We start from the raw sequence: 23,311 nt of genomic DNA, 5'->3' as shown, positions 1-23,311 counted from the left end.
CCCCTGCATTAATTTGTTCAACCCTCACTGAACCGGTACTTACTAGTGCCAGGCTCTTTTCCTAGAGCCTCACAAATAGCAACTCACTTAAGCTTCATAACAGGCCTATGGGGTTCGTATTACTCTGATGCCATTTTACAAATGAGGAAACTGCACCCCAAAGTCACATAGGAAGTAGTGAGTGGGATTGGGATCTGGACCCAGACCCAGGCTGCTGGGTTTCAGAGTGAATGTTCCCTACATTCCCTGAAGCCAGATCCAGGAGGAGAGGGTGAGCAGAGAGATGCTATACCAACAAATGAGAAAGCAGAATGGGACACCTCCCCAAATTCATGGATTAGAAACCCATCTTTTGCCCAGTTTGAGTGACAAGAGCCTCACTGAAAGTCATATCTGGGCAGTGTCTTCACTGGGCTTCTTGTCAACCCCATCATTCCCATGGGGCCCTTTCCTGTGGGAACAGCAGAAATTGTGTTCAAGAAGGACCCTTGGCCCTACTGTGGCTACAGGAGCCACGGGGTCCAGGACTGGAGGGAAGCTTCTTTCTTTCTACCCTTCCCAACTCACACCAGGCGGTAGACACCCTATGTGAGTTTTGTTTAGTCACTAAGTCGTGTCTGACTGCTTGTGGCCCCATGGACTATACCCCGCCAGGTTTCTTTGTCCATGGGATTCTCTAGGCAAGAATACTGGAGTGGGTTGCCAGGCCCTCCTCCAGGGAATCTTCCCGACCCAGGGATGGAACCTGAACCCAAGTCTCCTGCATTCTCAGGGGGATTCTTCATCACTGCGCCCCCTGGAAAGCCCAAAGCAAGTATTAGCAAAGTGTTAACTGGTGTTATCTAGGGTATAAATAAACCTGTTCACTAAACCTCTTTTTCATCTTTTCCATAAATTTAATCTTTTTCAGAATAATAAATTGAGGGAAGATAAGGTGAAAATTCGTAAGTGCAATTCACAGTGCTTTCCAGAGAACTGATAGCAAATAGTGACTCATTCTTCTCTTCCTCCCAAATAACGAAAAACATAAACCATATTGCACAAGGTCTTCGGGGAAGTGGGGAGCACTATGGAACTCAAAGAACCATAGGGTCTCAGAGCTGAGACTTCTCTGACAAATGAACCCTTATTTGCCTCAAATTACCACTCTCTCTCCAGCAGCTAAGACCAACTACGGGGTGACAAGAAAAAAAAACACAAAACACACCTTAGAACTTCTTTCCTAGTTTAATCTGGAACGTACCGCCTGTGGTCCAGTCACCTGCAGCAGTCTCCTGCCCCCTCTACCTGACCACCTGCAGTGAAACTTCCTCCATGATGCTGTGTTCCAATTGCTGGGTCCTTGTCTCCCATCCTAATTTGGGCTTGGAGCTCTAAAGGCTGAGAATCTGTGCCCAGAGCAGGTACCTTGATGGAGTTTAAGTATCTGATTGATCAAACATGTCGTGTGGGTTTCACATCGTGTCAACTGGAGAAATATTTATTAACGGCTTTTGGTCAACACATGTCCCTGGTCCAATGATGACATCAAACGTTGTTCTCAACTTTCAAGGTGCTTCCAATTTAGTTGTGGAGATGAGACAAACACTGCAAATAATTAGCTGAAGAGTATTCATTTTCACTATTTCTTAAAATTCAGAGACATGAAAATACATACACCTCAGGATAGGATGAAAAAGATATCCATCTTTTCCCTTCAACCACAAATAAAGTAAAATAAGAGACAATAAAAACAAATGAATTAATGAGATAAAATGAATAAAATAAAAAATAGAATAAAGAGAAAATAAAAATAAAAGCAGAACAAATGAAATTAATGAAATAAAGTTAGTAAAAACAGAATGAATATAAAATGAAATAGTAAGCCAAGAAAAATAAGTGGAATAACAAAACAAAAATGAAACAAAAGAAAATTACTATAACAACTAAAAATAAAGCCAACACAATAAATATAAGAAAATTAGTAAAATGAAAAGGAATGTAATTAATCCAAGAAACACTGTAAGGATTGGAGGGAACGGAGTTAAGTTTGTTGGGCAGGATCTTTTTATGTTTTCCACCTGCATTTGGGCCCCCGGGTGTCGGCCGGAACGAAATCTCGGCGCTGGGAAATGCTGGGTCGCTAATGCGCGGCGCCCTCGGGCGGCATGGCTTTCCGAGCCGGTAAACGTGGAGCCTGGCCGGGAAAGAGGGGCTCCCCGGGTCTGCAGCCCCTCGGCTCCTCTGGGCCGGTTCACCGCGTCGACCCAGCCGCCGGCAGGGGGCGCTCTGAGCCCCGAGGCCCGCGCACCGCGCTGGCCGAGCAGGTTCCTCCCAGACCGCGCGCGCCTTCGCCGCGGCCCCCGCTTAATCCTTTGGAGTCTCCCCTGCCCCGGCCACCTGCGGGACCTCGGCTGCTCCTTCTGAGGATGAGCCGCGCGCGTAATGGTGACTTTGGAGCCCCTAGGAGGGGGGGAAATGTCACATCAAACGCAGGGTTCTTGCCACAAGACCATCAGTGGGAGACTGGACAGAAGGATGCTTCGTGCAAACTCTTGATCTGCCTCGGTGGCAGGTTAAAAAATAACTGCAAGTGTGAAATACAATTTTGAAACTGGAGTAAAAAAAAAAAAAAATTCACCTGCCTGCTGCCTCCGGGAAAGGCTATTCGTCCAGAGCAGCTAGCTACCTGTGGCGTTAGCAGGGACTCAGTGTTGCAGAGGGCGCTTGCAGGCGGCCTGCGCGCGGTCCACAAGCCCCAGGCAAGCCGAGCAGGGGAGGCAGGGCAGCGCTGGGGGTGGGGACGCGGGGGCCAGGGGCCGCTCACATGCAAATGCAGCCGGGACAATCCGGCCGGGCGCCTCCGCGCCTCCGGGAGGCCGAGGCAGGGACAAAGCATTAGCATTTTCTACATGTGAAAAGCCCGCATTCCTGGGCGGGGAGGCCGCGAGGGCGCCGCCCCCCTCTCCCCATTCACACTCCGGACCACACAGAGCGCCTCTCGCGCCAAATGCTCGAAGGTTCGCTCCAGCTTTTCTTTTGACTAGGGCGATGCATCCGAAATGTAGATATTTCCCTAAACGCCGGCTTTGACATTTAATGTGATCCTAAGTAGCCAGAAATGTGGACTGGATTAGGAGGAGGCTTGGGGCCCACAGGGACACTTGGCCAAATCCGCCTAAATCCTCCTGGACAATTGTTTGTCACCACACGGATCCCCTTTGCCCCAAATGAGGGGACTAATGAACTGCGCTGCCTCCTCCCGGGGCCCTCCCACTCCCACCCAGGAGCCGGCACGTCGGCCCGGTTCTTCCCAGGGAGGAAGCCAAGCCTAGTGTGCAAACTGCTCTGTGAAGGCATAGGTTTGGTTCCTTGAGGCTGGGCCGGCTGAGTTTGACCAGTAACCCACCCATGCTGGGTCACTATTTAACTGGCTTGATGAGGCTCAGCGGGTCAAGGATGCTGAGGCCCCCCGCAAACCCTGGGATTATGTTAATAAGCCATCCCCACCTTGAAAGAAGCAGTTCCTGTGACACTGCCCGACCTAGAAAGGAAGGCACCCGGAATCTGTCCTGCAGACGTTATTCTCCAGAACAGTCCACACGCTGTATAAGGCACAGCCCTGTTTTCAAAGTATTCAGGATCCAGGAAGGGGAGGGAAAGATGATGAAGAACTGAAAATCTGCCAGGTTACCATGGGGTTCCCCTGAAAAGCTTACCTTCCCAGAAGTACCTCTGGGCAGCATGTATGGAATGAATGAAGGCTTGGGACAGAGCAGGTATCTCCCTGGGAGTTAGGGGCCAAGGGGCCGTGTGAAAGGGCCAGAACCAAGTCCTAGGGATGGGAAATGGTGACCACTCTGGGGGACAGCAGATTCCAGTCTGGATGTAACACACTGGTTGCAAGAGAAGTTCAGTAGCGGGGGTGGGGGGGGAGGTGGTTGGCATGCAGAGACCTCTCTGGGGGGAGTCGGAGCTGTGCTGCAGGTGAGGTGAGGAGGAAAGGGTGGGGAAGGGACCTCCTGTCAAAGGAGGAGGCCTGGGTGAGGCAGGTTAAGAACAGGATAACACAGGGTGATGCCAGTATGTACTGAACACCCCTCGTGGCCCAGACACGACACAGCCGGAGTGCAGGAGGCAGTCATTTACCCGGGAGGGTCCCCTTGCTCTCTACCACCCAGCTCCCCAGTTCCAGTGGCTCAGCAGTCTCTGCTTTGATTATCCTTCATCTTACACAGTAAAAAAAAAAAATGAAGAATTTCCTTTTGAACATCTGGAGCTCATATCCAGCAACAACAATGTCCAGGGCTTTAAACCTCATTCCGAATCTGTGAGAGGGGTACTGTTATTGTCCTCACTTCACAGATGAAAAAAAAAAAACAAACAAAAACTGAGGCCCAAAGAGGCAAAATACTGTGTTGCAGATCAAGTCTGTCCCGGTGAGAGAGCTGAGATTTGAAGCCAGGCCAGCAGTCTGGCTCCAGTGTTCACAATGACACTGGTCACCTTTCTCCACGTGGTTTCCAAGAGCGGGGCTGGATGGGCGCCTGAGAGGTGAGGCTGAGATGAAGACAGCATCGAGGATGACTGGGCTGAGCAGGTCCTTTGGTCAACAGGAAGGTAAATGAACTCACCTGTAGTGAACGTCTTTGCATTCGGGCATCTCATTTTAATTTTCACAGGAGGCCCTGAGAAAAGTTAGCTTCATTATGCAGAGGGTCAAAAACCTCAACAGAGATCAAGGCACTTGGGTTGAGTAAGGGGCAGAGCTCCCAGCAGACTGGCCCATAAGAGGTTCTGCATGGTGGGAACACCACGAGTGCTGTTCTGAGAAGGGGGTAGGGGTATGAGTAGGGCAGGAGAGACCCTTGAAGGCACTGGCTCTGCTGGGGGCCACTCTGCGCAGTCTGTGAAGGGACCCATGCCGTGAATTCTGGCCCACTGGGCTGCTGAACGGGTGGCGGGGCTTGAACAAAAGCTGAGGCGGCCTGTCTCAGAATTCACAACCCCATCAGCTCTGACACCACCCTTTGAGAGCCCCCACACCTGTTAAACTGCAGAACATCATATACCATAGTAGAAAGGTATGATCAAGACATAAAGGGGAGAACTTCCAGGACACGGCATCTAAAACCTCTCAGCACAGTTAGGATCACCTCCATTAGCAGTAAGTGAAAGTTGCTCAGTCGTGTCTGACTCTGTGCGACCCCATGGACTACATGGAATTCTCCTGGCCAGAATATGGAGCTTCTTTACCAGCTGAGCCACCAGGGAAGCCCAAGAATACTGGAGCGGGTAGCCTATCCCTTCTCCAGGGGATCTTCGCGACCCAGGAATCGAACCGGGGTCTCCTGCATTGCAGGAGGATTCTTTTTTCATTGAAGTATAATTGCTTTACAGAATTTTGTTTTCTGCAGGCAGATTCTTTACCAGCTGAGCTACCAGGGAAGCCCCTCCGTTAGCAGAGATGGTGGTTCACAGACTGTGGTGGGAAAAAATGAGTGGGAGAAGGCTTCCTGACTGATGGACTCAGAAAGACAAGTCACAGAGGTGAAGAGCCTACCTTTACTGCGCCCAGAACTACTGAAGGTGGCTGTGGAGGGGAGAGCTGGACTGCTGGGGGTCAGAATTTGACAATAGTGCATCAGATCTAGAGTGCTCCAGCTGGGAAAACCCTTCACCAACCTTCTCATAAGATGTGCAGGGTTGTACCAGCGCCTGCAGCTAAGGATGGATACATGATTTGAACTACAGAGGAGATGGAGGCTGGGGTGTGCTAAGGGTTTCTGGGTGAAGCTTTGTTCCTAATGGTTTCTGATCATGATAGGGTTGCCTTTATCCTCTTCTTCTTTTCAAATTTTATTTTTGGCTGCACTGGGTCTTCACTGCTTCGAGTGGGCTCTCTCTAGTTGCGGTGAGTGGGGGCTACTCTTTGCTGTGGAGCATGGGCTTCGTTGTCCCGCGGCACATGGAATCTTCCTGGACCAGGGATCCAACCTGTGTTCCCTGCGTTGGCAAGAGGATTCTTCACCACTAGACCACCAGGGAAGTCTTGCCTTCACCTTCTTGCTTCAGTGTAGATAAGATGCGGGGGGACAAAAGTCCAGATGTTAAGGAGGATGGTGTGGGGAAACAGAGCTGAGTCCCTGAGAGCATCACTGAGCACTAAGGCTAAGGTCACCAGCTGCCTATGGATCCCCTTCTCAAGGATAGAAACTGTCTTAATTTAAGTCACGGATCCACTTTGTGCTACTCACAGCCAAGGGTATTCTTATTTATCAGCAACATGGGGCCTCATTGCCTCTTAGCTATTCCTGCTTTCCCTCTAACTAATCAGCAAGTGGGAAAAGTTTCAATTTCTTGAGATGTCTCCAAAGATGTATTGCCTTCGAGTTCAATTACAGGCCTTCTACCACCCATATGCTACCCAAGACCTGGTGGGCTGGCGATCTATGAAGCGTGTGGGCTTTGTCTGGAAAATGTCCTGGCTAGGCTCTAATCCTTTGGCCACCTGATGCAAAAAGCTGACTCATTGCAAAAGACGCTGATGCTGGGAAAGATAGAGGGTAGGAGGAGAAGGGGGCGACAGAGGATGAGATAGTTGGATGGCATCAGTGACTCCATGGACATGAGTTTGAGCAAACTTAGAGAGACAGTGAAGGACAGGGAAGCCTGGTGTGCTGCAGTCCACGGGGTCCCAAAGAGTTGGAAACGACTGAGCGACTCAAGAGCAACAGGCAAAGCTGCTACCATCTGCAGCACACACGTGGGTCCCACAGAACTGCTGCAGATCTGGGACTCGGGGAAGCAGCTCCTGCAGACTTGGACCAACACCAGTGCAGCCTACCACTCCCATCTCATTTGGAAAAGGTTTCGAGAGGCCCGAGGGAGCTCGGCCACCTGTTCTCTGCATCCTCCAGGAAGGAAGCCACTCTGTATATAAAACAACTTGTCTATTGCTAAGTCATGTCTGACTCTTTTGCGACCCTCTGGACTGTAGCCCCGCCAGGCTCCTCTGTCCATGGGATTCTCCATGAAAGAATACCGGAGTGGGTTGCCATTTTCTTCTCCAGGGAATCTTCCTGAGCCAGAGATCGAACCTGCGTCTCCTGCACGGGCAGGCAGACTCTACTGCGGAGCCGCCAGGGAAAATAACTGCCACATGGCAACAGAGCAGGCGAGCCCCCGTGCATGCCCAACCCACGTTCAAATGGAAGAGAAACCGCGCCCCCTTCTCTGAGTCACTTGTGGGTAATGTCTGGTCATATCACACTTAGTTCGTGTAGATCCCTAACTAAAATGTTTGATTTCAGCAACAGAATAATTCAGATGCAGTTTCTGATAAACCATATGCTTATCTAAACGCTCCCCTCTCCATTTGTGAAAACGGAGGAACCATGGATATTCAGCTAGTGAACCTGGTCTTCCAAGTAGGGAACTAGAGAGACGCTGGCAGCAGGGACGATCCTGAATGGCCAGCTTTCCTGAATCCACCCAGTCTGATACTGACTGGGGGGCGGTCACCTGGGTTCTCCGAAGTCAGTCTGTAGCGTGTTTTGTTTTTCCTGCTTTTAAGTTTAATGTATTGACCCTATCGACAAACTCTGGCCAGGTCAATCCTGCAACACATACCTGTCTCTTATGAGAAAGAAGCTTTTAAGTTTTTGCATCTGCAAAGAGACTAGCGATGAGCCTTGAACTCCCTGCTAACAGACTCCCTAACTGGTGCTTCTGCCTAAGGGTACAGGAGGGTGAACATGACCAGTGCCCTGAATGCGGTTTGTCTTCATCTGTAGTTTTTAAGCCATAATTAATTCCTATCAGTCATCACTTCTTAACCCAACCTGACTAGGCTTATGGGTCTTACTATGCATTTTCTGGCCCCTTTAGTCTAGGCTTATGACATGGCAGCCTCTCCCGCCTTCTGCCCTGCACAACTTCAACTGGCTATTCATCTGCTCACGATGTGCTCTCCATTTTTAAAACTTTAACATAAAAAAAAAAAAAAAACACTTTAACATGAAATCTCAAATGCCAACATACCGTAACCACTGCAAAAAAGACAAAATGTATTTAACAAGACTGTTCTGATAAGACTGTGTTTTAATTGCCTTTGACAGATATATCACATAATGGCGTAAAATGAATAATCTAGCAAAGATTATATGGAAAACAGATGAAAATGAGTTTCTGAATCCTCAACTGTATGTAAGCTTCCAGCCAAAAAAATTAAAAAAAATAAAATAAAATAAAAATCATCAGGGGTTAAAATTGTTTCAAAATTGTGTCTTCAAAACTAGCACCCTTCAGCATCTGTCTTTTATTCATTTTGCTGTGATACAACTAAAAAGGCTTGTAAATATTCCCCTGGGTCTCAGGTAAACAGTTTTCCACGAGCAAACTATCATTTTCTCTGCACAGTGAACGCTGGCATTTGGATGGGCTGGATCGGGTGGACAGGCTGGAACACTGGCTTCTTTCTCATTTCAGAGAGTGTTTTCACTGCAGGGAGCAGCTGATTCCTTTTGATGATCTGTAAGGCCAGCTGGGTATTACCTATAAAAACATTTCCCATTACAAAAAAGCATGTAACAATAGCAGCACCTAACAAAGCAAGCCCATCAAGTCTCAAAAGGGAGGAAAAGTTGATGGAGAAGAGCAGTGGTCTGCAACCGCTGCTATACGCTAGAATCACGCAATGCCCCCTGCACCATCCTGGGAAATTCTGATTTGAGAAATTTAGCATGTGAGTGGGGGGGTGGGGAGGGGGACACAGAATCATTAAACACTCTGCCTCGATTTTAAGGTAGAGCCCAGTTTGAGAACTTAAAAGGGCTCTAGACTGTGCACTAACCCTGCCACGCCTTTCAGGAGGACGAGGCCTGCTGGGTGCCGTCTTAAGCAATAAAAATGCACCTTCTTCAGCAATAAAAAGAGGGGAGGCTTGTAAGGATTTCCATGATCAGCAAGGGGGTATGACGAACACCCCCTCATGCTTCTGTCCCCCCTCATCTCTCCCATTCAGCTCTCCTCTTCTACGTCACATCATCTCGCATGTAGGGCCCACAGCCTTTCTTCTAGGTCATATATGCCCCCAGAGGCATGACCTGGATTTAGGCTTGAATAAAAAGTCCTCAGCAGGAACTGGCTTACGGCAAAGCTTATTAACGACATCTGTGTTTTAAACACTAAGGTGTACAAGCCAAAGCCACTGCATTCTGTCTCAGGTTCTCAATTAAGAGTCATTTGGATGCCTGAGAGAAAGGTTAATTAGTAGAGATTAATTATAATTGTCAGAAGTTATGCTACTCTGCATTTTCACAGATAAAAAGATATACACTTAACCTGTAAGAAGTAAGAATTTGCAAGATACCAGAAACTCCCTTGTTTAGAAGAATGTGATGGGTAACATCTTTTCCGTTTCTAAGAGAAAGAGCAGACACCAAAAATCTCTGGCTCTCTGCAGGGCTACAGTCAAGAGAAGAACCACGCACCATTCTGTAGCTCAAGGTAGACAGCCAACAGGATGGCTTCAGGGGGCACCTCTTTGGGATGGATCATTGAGGCCGCCTTCACTCAAAACAAAAGAGAGACCCATGAGAAACCAGTAGCTTAAGATATAAACTCCGAGTAATGCCAAAAAAAGAAAAAGAATGTTGACCTACCAATGTTGAGTCAGCAAACTTACTCGAGCTCACTGGGACACTACAGTTCTGCTCGGATGGCCCTAGTTCTTTGTCTTCATCCCTCCCAATTAAACTAGACATGTAATTTTTAGTACATATTTATCTTCCCTTGCCTAAATCATAATGAGTTCTTAACAGGAGAAAGAGCTCCTTCTCTCTTGTCTTCTCCTGCTTGGAATTCTTCCAGCTCTTGCCTATGCTTGTTTTTTGTTTTGTTTTGGCCGTGCCTTGCGCCTTGTAGGATCTTAGTTCCCCAACCAGGGATTGAACTCATGCCCCCTACTGCGGAAGCGTGGACCTAACCACTGGACCGCCAGGAAAGTACTGAATTAATATGCATCTGAGGATGAGCCCTTTCCAGTTCTGCGGGACCCCTCTGCGGCTGCCGATGGCAGTACCTATTCCCCTACTACAGGTTGGGTCCCTGCCTGTGACTGGTCCAAAGACGGGCAGGGGACCTCAAGAGCCCCAGTCAAAGGTTCCCCCAAGACCTGCTGATGCGGCCCCTCTGGGTGGGAGAAGTCAGAGGTCCAGTTCAGTTACACGGTGCCAGGAACTTTTATTGTGTGCAGAATTTCTTGGGTACTGACTTTGTGAACGCTTCTTTCTAGAAAGGCGTATCTGTAATTTAACTTTCTGAGTGGACAGAGATTCACGCAATCCAAAACTACAAAGCAAATGGGTGTCCGGGGAACAGGCTCCCATCTCAGTGCGCCAGCTACACAGCACCTCTCCTGTCACCCCCTGGAGCCAAAGTTAGCAGTTTCTGGCGTATTCACCCAGAGATCCTTTATGCATACACAGGATTACATAAAAACTGTTGTGCATTTATTTGTTCTTTTCACTTAAAATATGTCTCAGATATGTTATTGTTTTAGTATGCAAGGTTTACAGCTGCCTTGGGTTCAACTATATGGAATACCATTACTGATTTGACTGAGCACTGATATAGATATGGGTAACAATCTTTGGAAATACTGATGATTAAAATCTTCAGGAAAACTCTCCATTAGGTGCCTAGGTTCATTTGCCACAACAATCAGTTGTGTACCTTGCAAGAATATGTCTGGGGCCTTCCTTGGTGGTCCAGTGGCTAAGACTCCGTGCTCCCGGTGCAGGGGGCCTGAGTTCGATCCCTGCTCAGGGAACTAGAACCTACATGCTGCAACTAAAGATCCTGCATCTGCAACTAAGACCCGGCACAGCCAGGTAAATAATTTTTAAAAAGAGTATGTCTGGAGGAGTCCTATTCCCACGTTTAACAAACAGACGTCAGGACGCAAACAGGACGACAGAGCCCAGCAACCCCAAGTCCCCCGCCTGCTGCTCCATAGGACGCCCGGCCGCTGCCCAGCCTCACCTGGTGGAGACACTTCCGGGCCTTGTCATACTCGCTCCTCAGGCAGTAGGCGCTGCCCAGGTTGAACAGCATCACCGTCCGGGCTGAGTTGACGGAACTGGGGTAGCACTGAGGGGCCCGTTTCCCAGCTGGGGAGAAGAGCAGACCCGCGTGAAGAGGCCGGGCCGGGGGCACGGAAGCAACCCCTCCACCGCCCGTGAAGCTGCCCAGGATTTACACCCGGCTATCCTCCTCGGGCGGACAGAGGAAGGCCACGGAGGCTCGAGGGCGAGTCTTTGGGAAGCAGTCTGGGCTACTGAAGTCTTTACAAAATGTCGTACTTACAGGATTCCATCGCTTCATTTTCACCTCTGTCTGATCCTACAAAGACACGAAGATAAATCTGAGGGGGCCAGACAAATAGAGTGTATTTTCCAAAAACTTACATTTTCTTTATGAAATGGAAATCTAATATTAAAGCAATCTATCACAGTATTTCCTTTTTTATGTAGTGGAGGTTCTAATAACACTGGTGGCTCAGATGGTAAAGAATCTGCCTGCAATGTGGGAGACTTGGGTTTGATTCCTGGGTTGGGAAGATGATCTGGAGGAGGGCATGGCAACCCACTCCAATATTCTTTTGTGGAAAAACCATGGTCAGAGGTGTCTGGCAGGCTACAGTCCATGGGGTCGCAAAGAGTCAGACATGACTGAGCGACTAAGCACACAGATTCTAATAAAAGACACGAGAATGCCACCTCCCACCCACCACCACCACAAGTCTGAGAAATAACCTCGAATAAAGGAAATTCTAGTCTTGCTCCCTCAAAAATTTAACCATGATTTAAAACTGACTTTTGAATGTGTTTTTACTCCCCCCCCCCCCCCCCCCCGGGATTGTGGAATCCCTCCACAGAGAAAAACACAGTGTAAGAATCAAAACAAATTGTTCTGGACTTCCTCAGTGGTCCAGTGGTTAAGAGTCCACGCTCCCAAAGGAGCGGGCCCAGGTACAATCCCCAGAGAACTAGATCCTACATGCTGCAAGTGAGTTTGTATGCTGCAACTAAGGCTCCAAACAACCAAAAAAATAAATATTAAAAAACAAACAAAAAAACAAATTGCTCTAACACTATCAGCGTTTCAAAAGTTAGAATTTAGCAATTAGTACATAGTAAGTACAGCCGAAACTATAGACTGCCGACCTAAAACTCCCGTCCCTTCACAACCGTGCCCTTAAATTTCTATACATCCTGAGTTACAACGGAAAGGCAGTGGAAATGGTGAAGAGTTCTGATCAAACATGTCTTCCTTAACCTTGGTCCTGCTCGTTTGAAGAGATCCCTAAGGAGACATCAGTGACATTCTCCGGGTTCAAGTGAGTAATAGCATCAGAGATTCTGTCCAGAGAGATGAGGGCTTCTGCAGCATATAAATGACCCAGGAACCTGAAATGAAATAAACGGGTTCCAAATTGAAATGTAGGTTATCACAAAAATACCCAATGCATAAAATAATCTGGAGTATATGTAAAAATTTCAAATATGTTAAGAATCACTTAAATTTTTCTCTTTAAAAATATCTTAAAATACACAATAATTTTTATGTTCGCTAAGAAGGAATAAATGACATATCAAGACAGCAGTTTAAAGTGGGCAGTATGGCAAAAACCACTACAATATTGTAAAGAAATTAGCCTCCAACTAATAAAAATAATTGGAAAAAAAAATAAAGTGGGCAGTAAATCAACTGTATTTCAATAAAAATTTAAAATATAGTTGACAAATGTATGCTCTTCTATTTATACAGAAAATACCAAACGGGAGTGATGAAGTTCTAAAGGAAGTGGCAGATCCTAGGATATGTGCCCTGGGAGTGGAGGATCAGAGTTAGGGTTCTCCAGCCTGTGCTGCCAGATCAGTCAGAAGGCACGAAGGGCACCAGACTAGATTTGGGTTGGATCAATGTGGCATTTTACCCCTTTAAATTTATTTATAACTTTGGCTGCACTGGGTCTGTCTTCGGGGCTGCATGCGGGCTCTCTCTGGCTGAGGCGAGCGGGGCTACTCTAGCTGCGGGGCATGAGCGTCTCACTCATGGCCTTTCCTGTTGCAGAGCACAGGCTCGCGGTGCACGCGGCCTTCAGTGGTTGCAGGACATGGGCTTCAGGCTCAGCTGCCCCGCAGCATGTGGGATCGTTGCCGACCAGGGATAGAACCTGTGTCCCCCGGACTGGCAGGCAGATTCTTAACCACCGGACCATGAGGGAAGTCCCTGGATCAACTTCACTTCTTCCTTCCCTTCACATCCTCTCTTCTGGGTCCAGCTGCTGTCAGCTGGATCTGATTCTTCCAGGGTCTTGCTTTGAGCCATTTTCCCCAAGATCATCTGATTGATTTTTCAAAATTAAAACAGCCTTAGACACAATACACCTTTGCTCAAAATCCTAATGACTCTTTCTACTTGAGAACAAAACTAAACTAAACTTTTGTAGATTTAAGAGCTCTCCACAGTTGGGTCCCGCTTTCCTGTATTCAGTCAACATCTCACTCCCCCAAAGGTTCCTCTGTTGCCGTCACTGACCTGGGCGGACACCCCACCGCGCTGCCTGCAGCCTTGCCTCCCGGGCTGCAAAGCCGGGCCGAACCCTAACTCCTCTGAGAGGCCAGTTCAGTTCCCAACTCCTTTAGCCAGCCTGTCCCAAATGAGTCTGTCCACATGGACCTTGAGTCCTCAAACCTTAGACTCTTTCCAATTTGACCATTTTCTGGGATTTACGCACACTCAAGAGCATTTCTCTTTCTTTTCTTCTTTGCCTCTGCTGCATGGCCTGTGGAATTCCATCCCCTGACTGGGCATCACATCTAGGCCCTCAGCAGTGAAGGCACCGAGTCCTAACCACTGGACCATCAGGGAATTCCCAAGAGCCATCTCATCTCTCTCTCTTTTTTTCTTAAGAGCTGTCTCTTTATTAAACAATTTCTTTCTTCTAACTAGCAGGAGCTGTAATGCCCCCACTTCTTTAATTTTCAGTGGAGTAGAGTTGATTTCCAACGTTGTGTTAGTTCCTGCTTACAGCAAAGTATGTCAGTTATACATTTACATATATCCACTGTTTGTTAGATTCTATTCTCGCGTAGGTCAGCACAGAGCATGGAGTTCCTTGTGCTACAAATTAGGTTCTTACTAATCTATTTTATATGTAATGCTCTTCTATTTTGCTTCCCCACCAGATACCCTAACAAGAATGACAACTTAAAAAAATCAGTAACTTTAATTATACTTTGAAATAAGATATTTTAAAAATTGCATTAAGCCAGAATCCATAAGCCAATAATCGTTACAAAACAGAGACACATTAGACTTTCCTGGTGGTTCAGTGGTTAGGACTCCATGCTTCCAAGCAGGAGGTGCAGATTCGACTCCCGGTCAGAGAACTGAGAACCCACACGCCCTGGCAAGGCCAAAAAAATAAAAACATAAAAATACCCTCCTCCCACCCATAAACATACAAATTTAGAGAACCACTTCAAACCACTTCAAATTCTGTGAATTTACTTTAAAAAAAACAAAACAAAACAATTAAATGCCTTCATGACACTCAAAGCCCAGAGCTTCGGACGAATACATGAGGGTAAAGTGGCTGTGGTACCTGGGCTGTCTAAGGCAGAAAGGCTTATCCTCACTGCAGAGATGGGGGTTCTGGCTAGTGATTAGGAACCAAAGATGAGGACAGAATGGTTAAAGAGAATTACAGATGAAATGATCAGACATGGCTTGGCCAATCCCTCAAGAAATCATAAAACCCAAGAATGTTGTTGCTTTGATGTTCAGAGGAAAGAAGCTGATAAAAGAGGTTGAAAACCCTCCCACAAATGCCAAGGAAAGAATCTAATTAGGTTTATTTGACAACAGTGATGACCATGTCAGTCAGAGAATTAAAAAAAAAAAAAAAGCAGCGAGGATTTGTGTTTCATTTCTGTTAGAAAGAAACACACACACAAAACTCTGCTCTACCGACGGCCAGGCACAGCACGGTCTGAGCAGCGGGAGTCTGGCAGGCACAGGCCAAGGCTCCTCGCTGGTACTTCTCAGCGCTGGGCCACAGGAGGGTGCCTTAGAGGCAACCCGCCTGCCTTGACCTCCAGCCCAGGACCCTCCAGACCTGGAGAGGCGACGAGATTTTCTCACAGGAGAGCGGGAGCTCTCATACTTGAATAGTGACAGTCTCTATGTTCCTGGATGCTCTTTTTTTGGGGGGGGGGGGCCTCGCTGTGCAGCCTATAGAATCTTAGTTCCCTGACCAGGGATCGAATCTGTGCCCACTGTCATGGAAGCATGGGGTGTTAACCACTCGACCGCCAGGGAAGTCCCACTCGATGTTAACTTTAGATGCTTGTATAAAGTAATACCTTTATAAAAGGCAAAAATAAACATTTACAGAACTGTTCCTCAGGCTATGACCTCCCAGTTCTAAGTGTTGCATGTTATAAACAAAGGCCACTGCAAGGGAAAAGAAGGTATTTTGGAAATTGTAACTATGTACATAAAGGAAGGGTGTAAAAACAACTGTCCTGATGTTATGCAGAGTACCCGTGGTCTTGGATAAAATTTCCAGCATCAGCATCATACAAAGATTCAAAGAATGCTGCATGTTACTCAATTTTCATAAAAGAAAAGATGATGTGCTTTAGAAAATTTTAGAGTGACAATGACATTAATACTGAAGAGGCATCTGAAGAGTTTAAATAAGACTCATGTTCTCTGGAGATGGTGCAGCTGTTTGGGAAAATATTTTAAATTCAAAGCAGATTTATCCTGTTGACCAAACTCCTTTTCATGTGGGTCTTTTCACTGAGGACTCAGCTTGTTTTGGGAGCTAGTATGTGATAATGTGCCCCCTCAGACCCAGAAAATAGGGTCCAGAGTTTCTGCTTCCTCATGCACAGTATGGCAAATGCCGTTTCCAATAACCCTCGCGGTGCAACAAGTGAAAAAAAAGTTTCACTACCAAACACAAAAAATTAGCAAATTAAGAAACATTTTTTCTTTCCCTAAGATAATTTACATTCCACCGGGGAAGTCCGAGAGGCAATATGCACCACAGACTCACAGGAACCCTCCAAACAAAACAAACACACAGGGTGAGTCACACTTACTTCAGAGATCCTGACAGCTTGGGCTGCTGAAGAAGTTTATCTGCGTGATTCAGAGCCATAAGGTTATCACCCAAAGCCAGAGCCACGTAGGCACTGCAGGCAAGTATGGAGCATCTGGAAGACAAAAGGCGCGGGCCGAGGAGCCCCGAGTCACAGGTGGCGAGGGTGATGTCTGCTACACGGGAAAGGACGGCCCAATTGCCAACTGTGGCAACCTGGACGCCAGGTAAGGAGAGCGGAAGCCACGGTGCTAATGCTAAGAATTAGAACAATGTACAAACCACCACCCGAGGCTCAGTTTAGCTGTTGACCTAAATTATCTTTGGCTTCCATCCCATCTCCCACAAAATAATGCACTGGAGTTAACAATATATACGTAGCCTGTAAAAAAAAATGTTAATTGCCTCGTGGGAACTTACTCCCATAGAACATTTCTTTTAACATCCTAGAAATAAAGCTATGGAAGCACATTTGCGACTCTGCTAAGAAACAATTAACTTACCAAAAAATCCATTTTTTACAGTAAGCTAAGCTTACTGTAAAGCGTTCTTCTCTGAAACTATTAAGAAGTCTACAGCTTTTGCTAAGCCACAGTATCAACAATAACTAAAAGAATTTCATTCACATAGGTACTATTATCCTAAATGAATATTCAAGACAAAAAAAAAAAGGATGAATAAATGTGAAGATAAAAAATGTAAGTTACACTGATTTTGCTAGGTTGGGCTGGAAACGTAAACTTCTGTTTGGTTTTCTACTTAACGGGCAGCTCATTTAAAAGGAGTCTAGCTAAAGACTTGACACTAATAGATCATTTGAATGTTAAACAACCGCTCCACAAAGCAATCTTAAAATAAACCCTTGTCAAATAGAAATGAGGTCTGAATGGCCAACCACAAATGACCTGACATTAGATACGGGGTTCTGAGTTATGTTTACAAATTACAATACATATGTATATCATGAAGTGCACTCCGGGTGTAATTTCAGTCTGGGAAGAATGTGGCCATCCTAGCAACACGGTTTTCTAATACTCTGAAATTCTCTGACTAGAAATGCCCCTCTGGTAAAACCACAGGCGGACAAATTCAGAAGCAGCCTGGTTCCTCCTCACTGCCTCACTCCTGGTTACTGGAACCTTAGAAAATTGTCCACTAAAAGAAAAGCAGCCCCTCAACCCCTAACAATGCAGTATAGTAGACTGGCATGAGGAAAGATTTATGGCCTGAGGCTGTGACGATAAGGGCGAGAAGACTGCCTAGTGTGGGTCCTTGTTTCATGACAAAGTGGAAACTCAGATCCAGAGTGACTAAATATATTCTCCAGCTTGGAGCATGTGACTAGGGTCAGGACGAAGAATCAACACCATGGACTCCCCATTCATGGGTCTTCCCACACTATCACGCAGCTTCTTTGTCAGTTTATAAGACTGCCCTAAAAATAAAGTATAAAGAATAGATTATATTATGATTTTTCTAGTGCATACATAACTATGCACACACATGCAACCTATCTTTTTATCATTTATTATTGCTCTTTTTACTTTTTGGCTGCGTTGTGTGGCACGAGGGATCTTAGTTCCCCGACCAGGGATAGAACCTGCGGTCCCTGCACTGGGAACGTGGAGCCTTAACAACTGGACCGCCAGGGAAGTCCCATAATCCGCCTTTTTAAACAGGAAGAAAACAGAATTTAATTGAAACGTTACAAGTGTACATTTTGTTACGGAGCACATAGTTTAAAATCTAAACCCTGTTCATAGAAGAGAGTAACTTAAAAGCAGCAAGTTGTGTCATTACCAAAGGGATTTTCCTGACAAGCCTACAGTCATCATCATGTGTCCAACAGCTGTCTTCACTAACAAGGCCATCCCGTGGCACTGACCCCCAGGGGGAGTCCTCTGTGATGGAAGACTCCAGGGCCCAAAGGAGGGAGGTACTGGCTAGTTATCTCCTATTTTCAGGAGCACTTCAGTGGTTAGCTCTGTGTGGTGAGATTAGGGTGACTTAATTTCCTCTTTTGGTTTATTTATAGTCTTATTTTTGAATGGCAATAAGCATTCATTCATCAGTCAGATATGCACTGCTTACGAAGAAAAAGAATCACTTTTAAAGGCCTGGATCTTGGGCTTCCCTGGTGGTCTAGTGGTTAAAAATCTGTCTTGCAATGCAGGGGACACTGGTTCGATCCCTGGCCTGGGAAGATCCCACATGCCGTGGGGCAACTAAGCCCACGTGCCACAACGACTGAAGCTTGCGTACCCTGGGGCCAGTGCTCTGCAACAAGAGAAGTCCTCCCACCACAACTAGAGCATAGCCCCTGCTCGCCACAGCTAGAGAAAGTGCGTGTGCAGCAATGAAGACCCAGTGCAGGCAAGAATAAATAAATAATAAAATAAAATAAAGGCCTAGGTCTCGAGAGGCCCTCGGCCATCAGCAACTCACAGCTACTTGAACGACAGTCACACAACTGAATATCCGTTTCCATCTGTGACTCCTGCCAAAGGCCAGGGCAAACCATAAGCTCCTTAAAAGCAGAAGAAGCTTTCCTCTTTTGTTTTCTACACAAAGGCTGGAGCAATTTCTCAGTGTCTGCGTAGGTGTTTAACAGGCCATCACTGTTAAGAGTCACAGCTTTCAACATCGTCCACCTACTTCTCCAGGCCCCCAGACGCCCACACGCCCAGGTGGCAGGCCACCTTGCTGATGAAGCCGACTCCTCTCCGGCTCCCAGACACAGGCTCCAGGGCCAGAGTCTAGGACAGGCCTCGCCTCGGGCAGGCGTGCTGGGAAAAGCCTGCCCTGGCCTCTCCTGACAGTAGGGGGGCTATTACTGCTCCAGCCCACTGTCAAGCCCACTTTGGGTCCAGAAATCAGTCATGTAAGACTTGCAGCAGGATTCTGCTTCCCAAACTATAATGATGTACGAGGTAAAAACTGGTTTTCCTCAGTTTTTACCTTTTTCCCCATGAGACACCGTGTCAAATTGGAACATGGTGAAAGATTCTACTGTTAAAGCAATTTCCCTATTAAAAAATACTTGAATACGTGAATGCAAAACTCTCTGCTCAAGAGTCATCACATTAAAGTACGTTTCCTCGCATGAAACTAAAACTAACATTCATACTCCTCTTCTCTGAGTGCCTTCCCATCCACCCTAAGGCATCTCTTACCACCCTCTTGCTCACCCTCCATTTCCTCTTGGGAGACAACACTCCACGCTGCGTAATTCCTGCAAACTGATCACACCAGAAAGACGCTTGGCTCTGGAGAAATCACTTCACTTCTGATAGCTGCAACTTAAAATACTGACATCACCCCCCTCCCCCCGCCCCACCCTGCTCCACCACTTCCTCGAGTCACTGTCCGATCTGCTTGACCAACAGCTCAGTGGATCTGACAGGTCATCAGACCGGAAGAACTATACCTCAGGGGAAGGGACACGCTGGCTTCCCCCGCCCTGCCGCGCACCCCTCCACCGTGGGGGAATCCCACACGACCCTGCCCGCTCCTCCACAAGCTGGAGGAGCTGGCTCTAGAGCCACAGAATGCCAACCCTTGGTAAAGAACAGAACAAAAAAGAAGAACAAAGAAAGGAGACAAACGGGGAAAATCTTTTCCTTAAAGGACCAAACTACAGCAACAAGCCATTTAAGACTGAGCATTAAAATATGTCAAGCCATGTAGTCTGCGGGTAAAATGAATCTAAACCAAGTGCCTGAAACAGCAAAGTCAGTTCAGTCCCTCAGTCGTGTCCAACTCTTTGCGACCCCATGGACTGCAGCACGCCTCCCTGTCCATCACCAACTCCCGGAGCTTGCTCAAACTCATGTCCTTGGAGTCGGTGATGCCACCCAACCATCTCATCCTCTGCCATCCCCTTCTCCTCCTGCCTTCAATCTTTCCCAGCATCAGGGTCTTTTCCAATGAGTCAGTTCTTCACATCAGGTGGCCAAAGGATTGGAGTTTCAGCTTCAACATCAGTCCTTCCAATGAATATTCAAGACTGATTTCCTTCAGGATGGACTGGCTGGATCTCCTTGCTGTCCAAGGGACTCTCAAGAGTCTTCTCCAACACCATAGTTGAAAAGCATCAATTCTTTGGCACTCAGCTTTCTTTACAGTCCAACTCTCACATCCATCCAGGACTACTAGAAAAACCATAGCTTTGACTAAACGGACCTTTGTTGGCAAACAGCTCAACCTACCTCCAAAGAGGCTACACTGGGGGTAAGTACAGTCAGTCACCATTTATCAAAGGCAAATAAATTCACAAAGTGACCTCATAACACACGTTATTTGAAAAACTGGCTCAAAACATCCTATAAAGAATTTCTTCTAACAAATTGAATATGGTACTGGATTTACAATTTTTTTAAATGTACATTTCAAACTGTTTCCATTTACCTACAAAAATCTAGAAAATGTTAAATGTGTCAACTCCAGTTCTTAAAATTTGAAGCTTCATGTCTTTTCTGTAAACATTTCGCTTTCTAGCAACTGTTCTGTTACTAAGAGCCTTACTGATAAACACACCCCAAATCCAATACCAAGAGAAGGCCAGCTCAAAAAACCTGAGGAAGTTTTCCTTTTCAACCAAATCTAGCATCTCAGGGAATCCAGTCCCACCCCAGGAAGCAAATAAAATGCAACCGTCACAGACACAGCATCTCATGCGTGGGCAGGACTGTAAAATCACTCAGTCCAACTTGACAGAAGAGGAAAGAGAGGCCCAAACGGGTTAAACGATTTGTCTGAAGGCAGCGGGAGCCCTGTGGGGTTTCTCCAGAGACCACTGAAGAGTTATCCCAACCCGGGCTTGTGATGAATCTGATCACCATTCATCTAAACGGGGTCCTGGGACTCAGATGTGAATCGTGCTATGTGAAGACAAGCTGACGATAAGATGAAGGATGGGTCCCACAGGCAGGCTCCCTTTCTTGGAGGGGTTTACTAGATGAACACGTTTCAGTAGGATCAGACCCAGTTAAAAGACTGAATCGGGGCTGAGTCCCTAACAAGAGCAAAATGAGAGTCAGGAGATTATTAGCCACGATCTTGTTTTAGGTATGTCTCTCCCACTACAATAGAAGTACTTGGCTAAGACCAAAAGAAATAGGATTCCTTAAGTACACTAAAACTGCCTGTGATATTTATGTTATCCACCATTTGTTTGGCTCATCTTCTTTTATAAACACTGGGCCATGGGAGGTCCCTTTTAACTGAATGGGAAATAATTCACTGGGTGTCACATCAGAAGTCTATAAGAACTAATTAAGGTTCCATAATTTATACTTGTGGAATAACTGGGCCGAGTTAAATTTGGTCTGAACATTTTCTTTTATCCATTTTGAGCCTCTTAACTAAAAAAAAAAAAGATTGAAATTAACTGTGTCAGCAAAAAAAAAAAAGACAAATTGAAATTTCGTTTTTATTTTCTTTGCTCCGATTTTCTCATACAAACATTTCCCATATTTGCCCCAACACTATTTCTTGATCTTTTCCAGTTCTGTTATACTCTTTTCCAGGTTCTAGAGAAGCCTGTAATTTATCTTTAGAAATCAAAAGTTCACTAGTATCACAATGGCAGAACGAATAACAAAAATGTCCTGTGATATGCAACATATAATACTTTGTACATACCCCTGACAGTTATTAAAATAGCACGCAACAGTAAAATGTTAATGTGACTAACCCCGTGGACTTCTTTCTTTACTATTAATAAGACGTGCTTAGCCGCTCAGTCGTGTCCGACTCCTTGCGACCCAGTGGACCGCAGCCGCCAGGCTCCTCTGTCCATTCTCCAGGCAAGAGTCCTGGAGTGGGTTGCCAAGCTCTCCTCCAAAGGTTCTTCCCAACCCAGGGATCAAACCCAGGTCTCCACACTGCAGGTGGATTCTTTACTGTCTGAGCTACCAGGGAAACCCATTAATAAGATACTTCGATGCAAAAGGATTAATATGTTGAGCCCTTACCTCTTATCATATACAAAAATTAACTCAAAATGGATCAAAGACCTACATGTAAGTGTTGAATAAAATTATTTAACTCTTAGATGAAACATAGGGGTAAATCTCATGACCTTGGATTTGGCAGAGGATTCTTCGATATGACACGAGAAGTACGGTCAATAAAAGAATATAAAAAAAAAGAATAAAACATAAATTGAACTTTATCAAAATGAAAAATATTTGCGATTCAAAAACACCTGCAAAAAACCTGAAAAGACAACAGACAGAATAGGAGAAAATATTTACAAGTCATATATCTTATAAGGACCCTGGACCTAGAATATATAAGTAACTCTTACAACTCAATAATAAAAAAGACAACTAACCCCTCTAAAAAATAGACAAAGGATTTCAATAAACATGTCTCTAAAGAAAAAGATACAGATGTCCAATAAGCACATGAAAAGATGGTCAACATCACTAGGTTTCAGGGAAATGCAAATCAAAGCCACAGTGAGATACCACTTTACACCCACGACAATGTATCCATATAATAAAAAAGATGAACAAGTGCTGGTGAGGATGTGAAGAAATTGCCACTCTCATACATGGCTGGTGGGACAGTAAAAGCGGGGCAGCCACTTTACAGAACAGTCTGGTTATTCCTTAAACAATTAAGATAGTTACCATGGGACCCAGCAATCCCCCTTCTAGGTAGAAAAATAAAAACATGTCTGCACAGAGACTTGGACATGCATGTTTAGAGCAGCGTTATTCCTAGTAGCTTAAAGATGGAAACAACCCAAAATGAATGAATAAGCAAAATGTGGTATATCCATACAACGGAATATCATTCAGAAATAAAAACGAATGAAATACTGATACAGGCAACAACTTGAATGAACCTTGAAAACATTATTGTAAGTGAAAGCAGCCAGTCATAAAACCCGCATATTACATAATCCCATTCACGGGAAAGTGCAAAACAGGTAATCTACAGAGACAGAAGGCTGGGGAGTGGACTGAAGAGAAAGGGGTTACAACCAAAGGGTGCGGGGTTCTGAAATTGACTGTGGTGATGACTGCACAATGCTGTGAATAAACCAACAATCACGGGAGGTACACTTTAAATAGGTGAATTGTATGGTATGTGGATCATATCTCAATACAGCTGTTTTAAAAATATGTTATCAGTTAT

General features: G+C 45.9%; 1 protein-coding gene across 2 annotated transcripts in view; it reads right to left on the bottom strand.

Annotated features, from left to right (window-relative positions):
- Positions 1-8,064: 8,064 nt before the first annotated feature.
- CNOT10 (CCR4-NOT transcription complex subunit 10) overlaps positions 8,065-23,311 on the bottom strand; it is a 57,660-nt gene continuing 42,413 nt past the window's right edge. For both annotated transcript variants that reach the window (XM_065935232.1, XM_065935231.1), the window contains exons 14-19: positions 16,164-16,277; positions 12,322-12,452; positions 11,350-11,385; positions 11,026-11,153; positions 9,474-9,549; positions 8,065-8,535 (exon numbers count right to left, since the gene is read on the bottom strand). In XM_065935232.1, coding sequence (XP_065791304.1) covers positions 8,384-8,535; positions 9,474-9,549; positions 11,026-11,153; positions 11,350-11,385; positions 12,322-12,452; positions 16,164-16,277 — 637 coding nt within the window. In that variant the 3' untranslated portion in view covers positions 8,065-8,383. The remainder of the gene's footprint in view (positions 8,536-9,473; positions 9,550-11,025; positions 11,154-11,349; positions 11,386-12,321; positions 12,453-16,163; positions 16,278-23,311) is intronic.

The sequence above is a fragment of the Muntiacus reevesi genome, chromosome 4 (assembly GCF_963930625.1).
Source record: "Muntiacus reevesi chromosome 4, mMunRee1.1, whole genome shotgun sequence".
Lineage (NCBI taxonomy): Eukaryota > Metazoa > Chordata > Mammalia > Artiodactyla > Cervidae > Muntiacus > Muntiacus reevesi.
The sequence above is the reverse complement of the archived record's forward strand: the minus strand, read 5'-3'. Positions and strand labels throughout refer to the sequence as shown.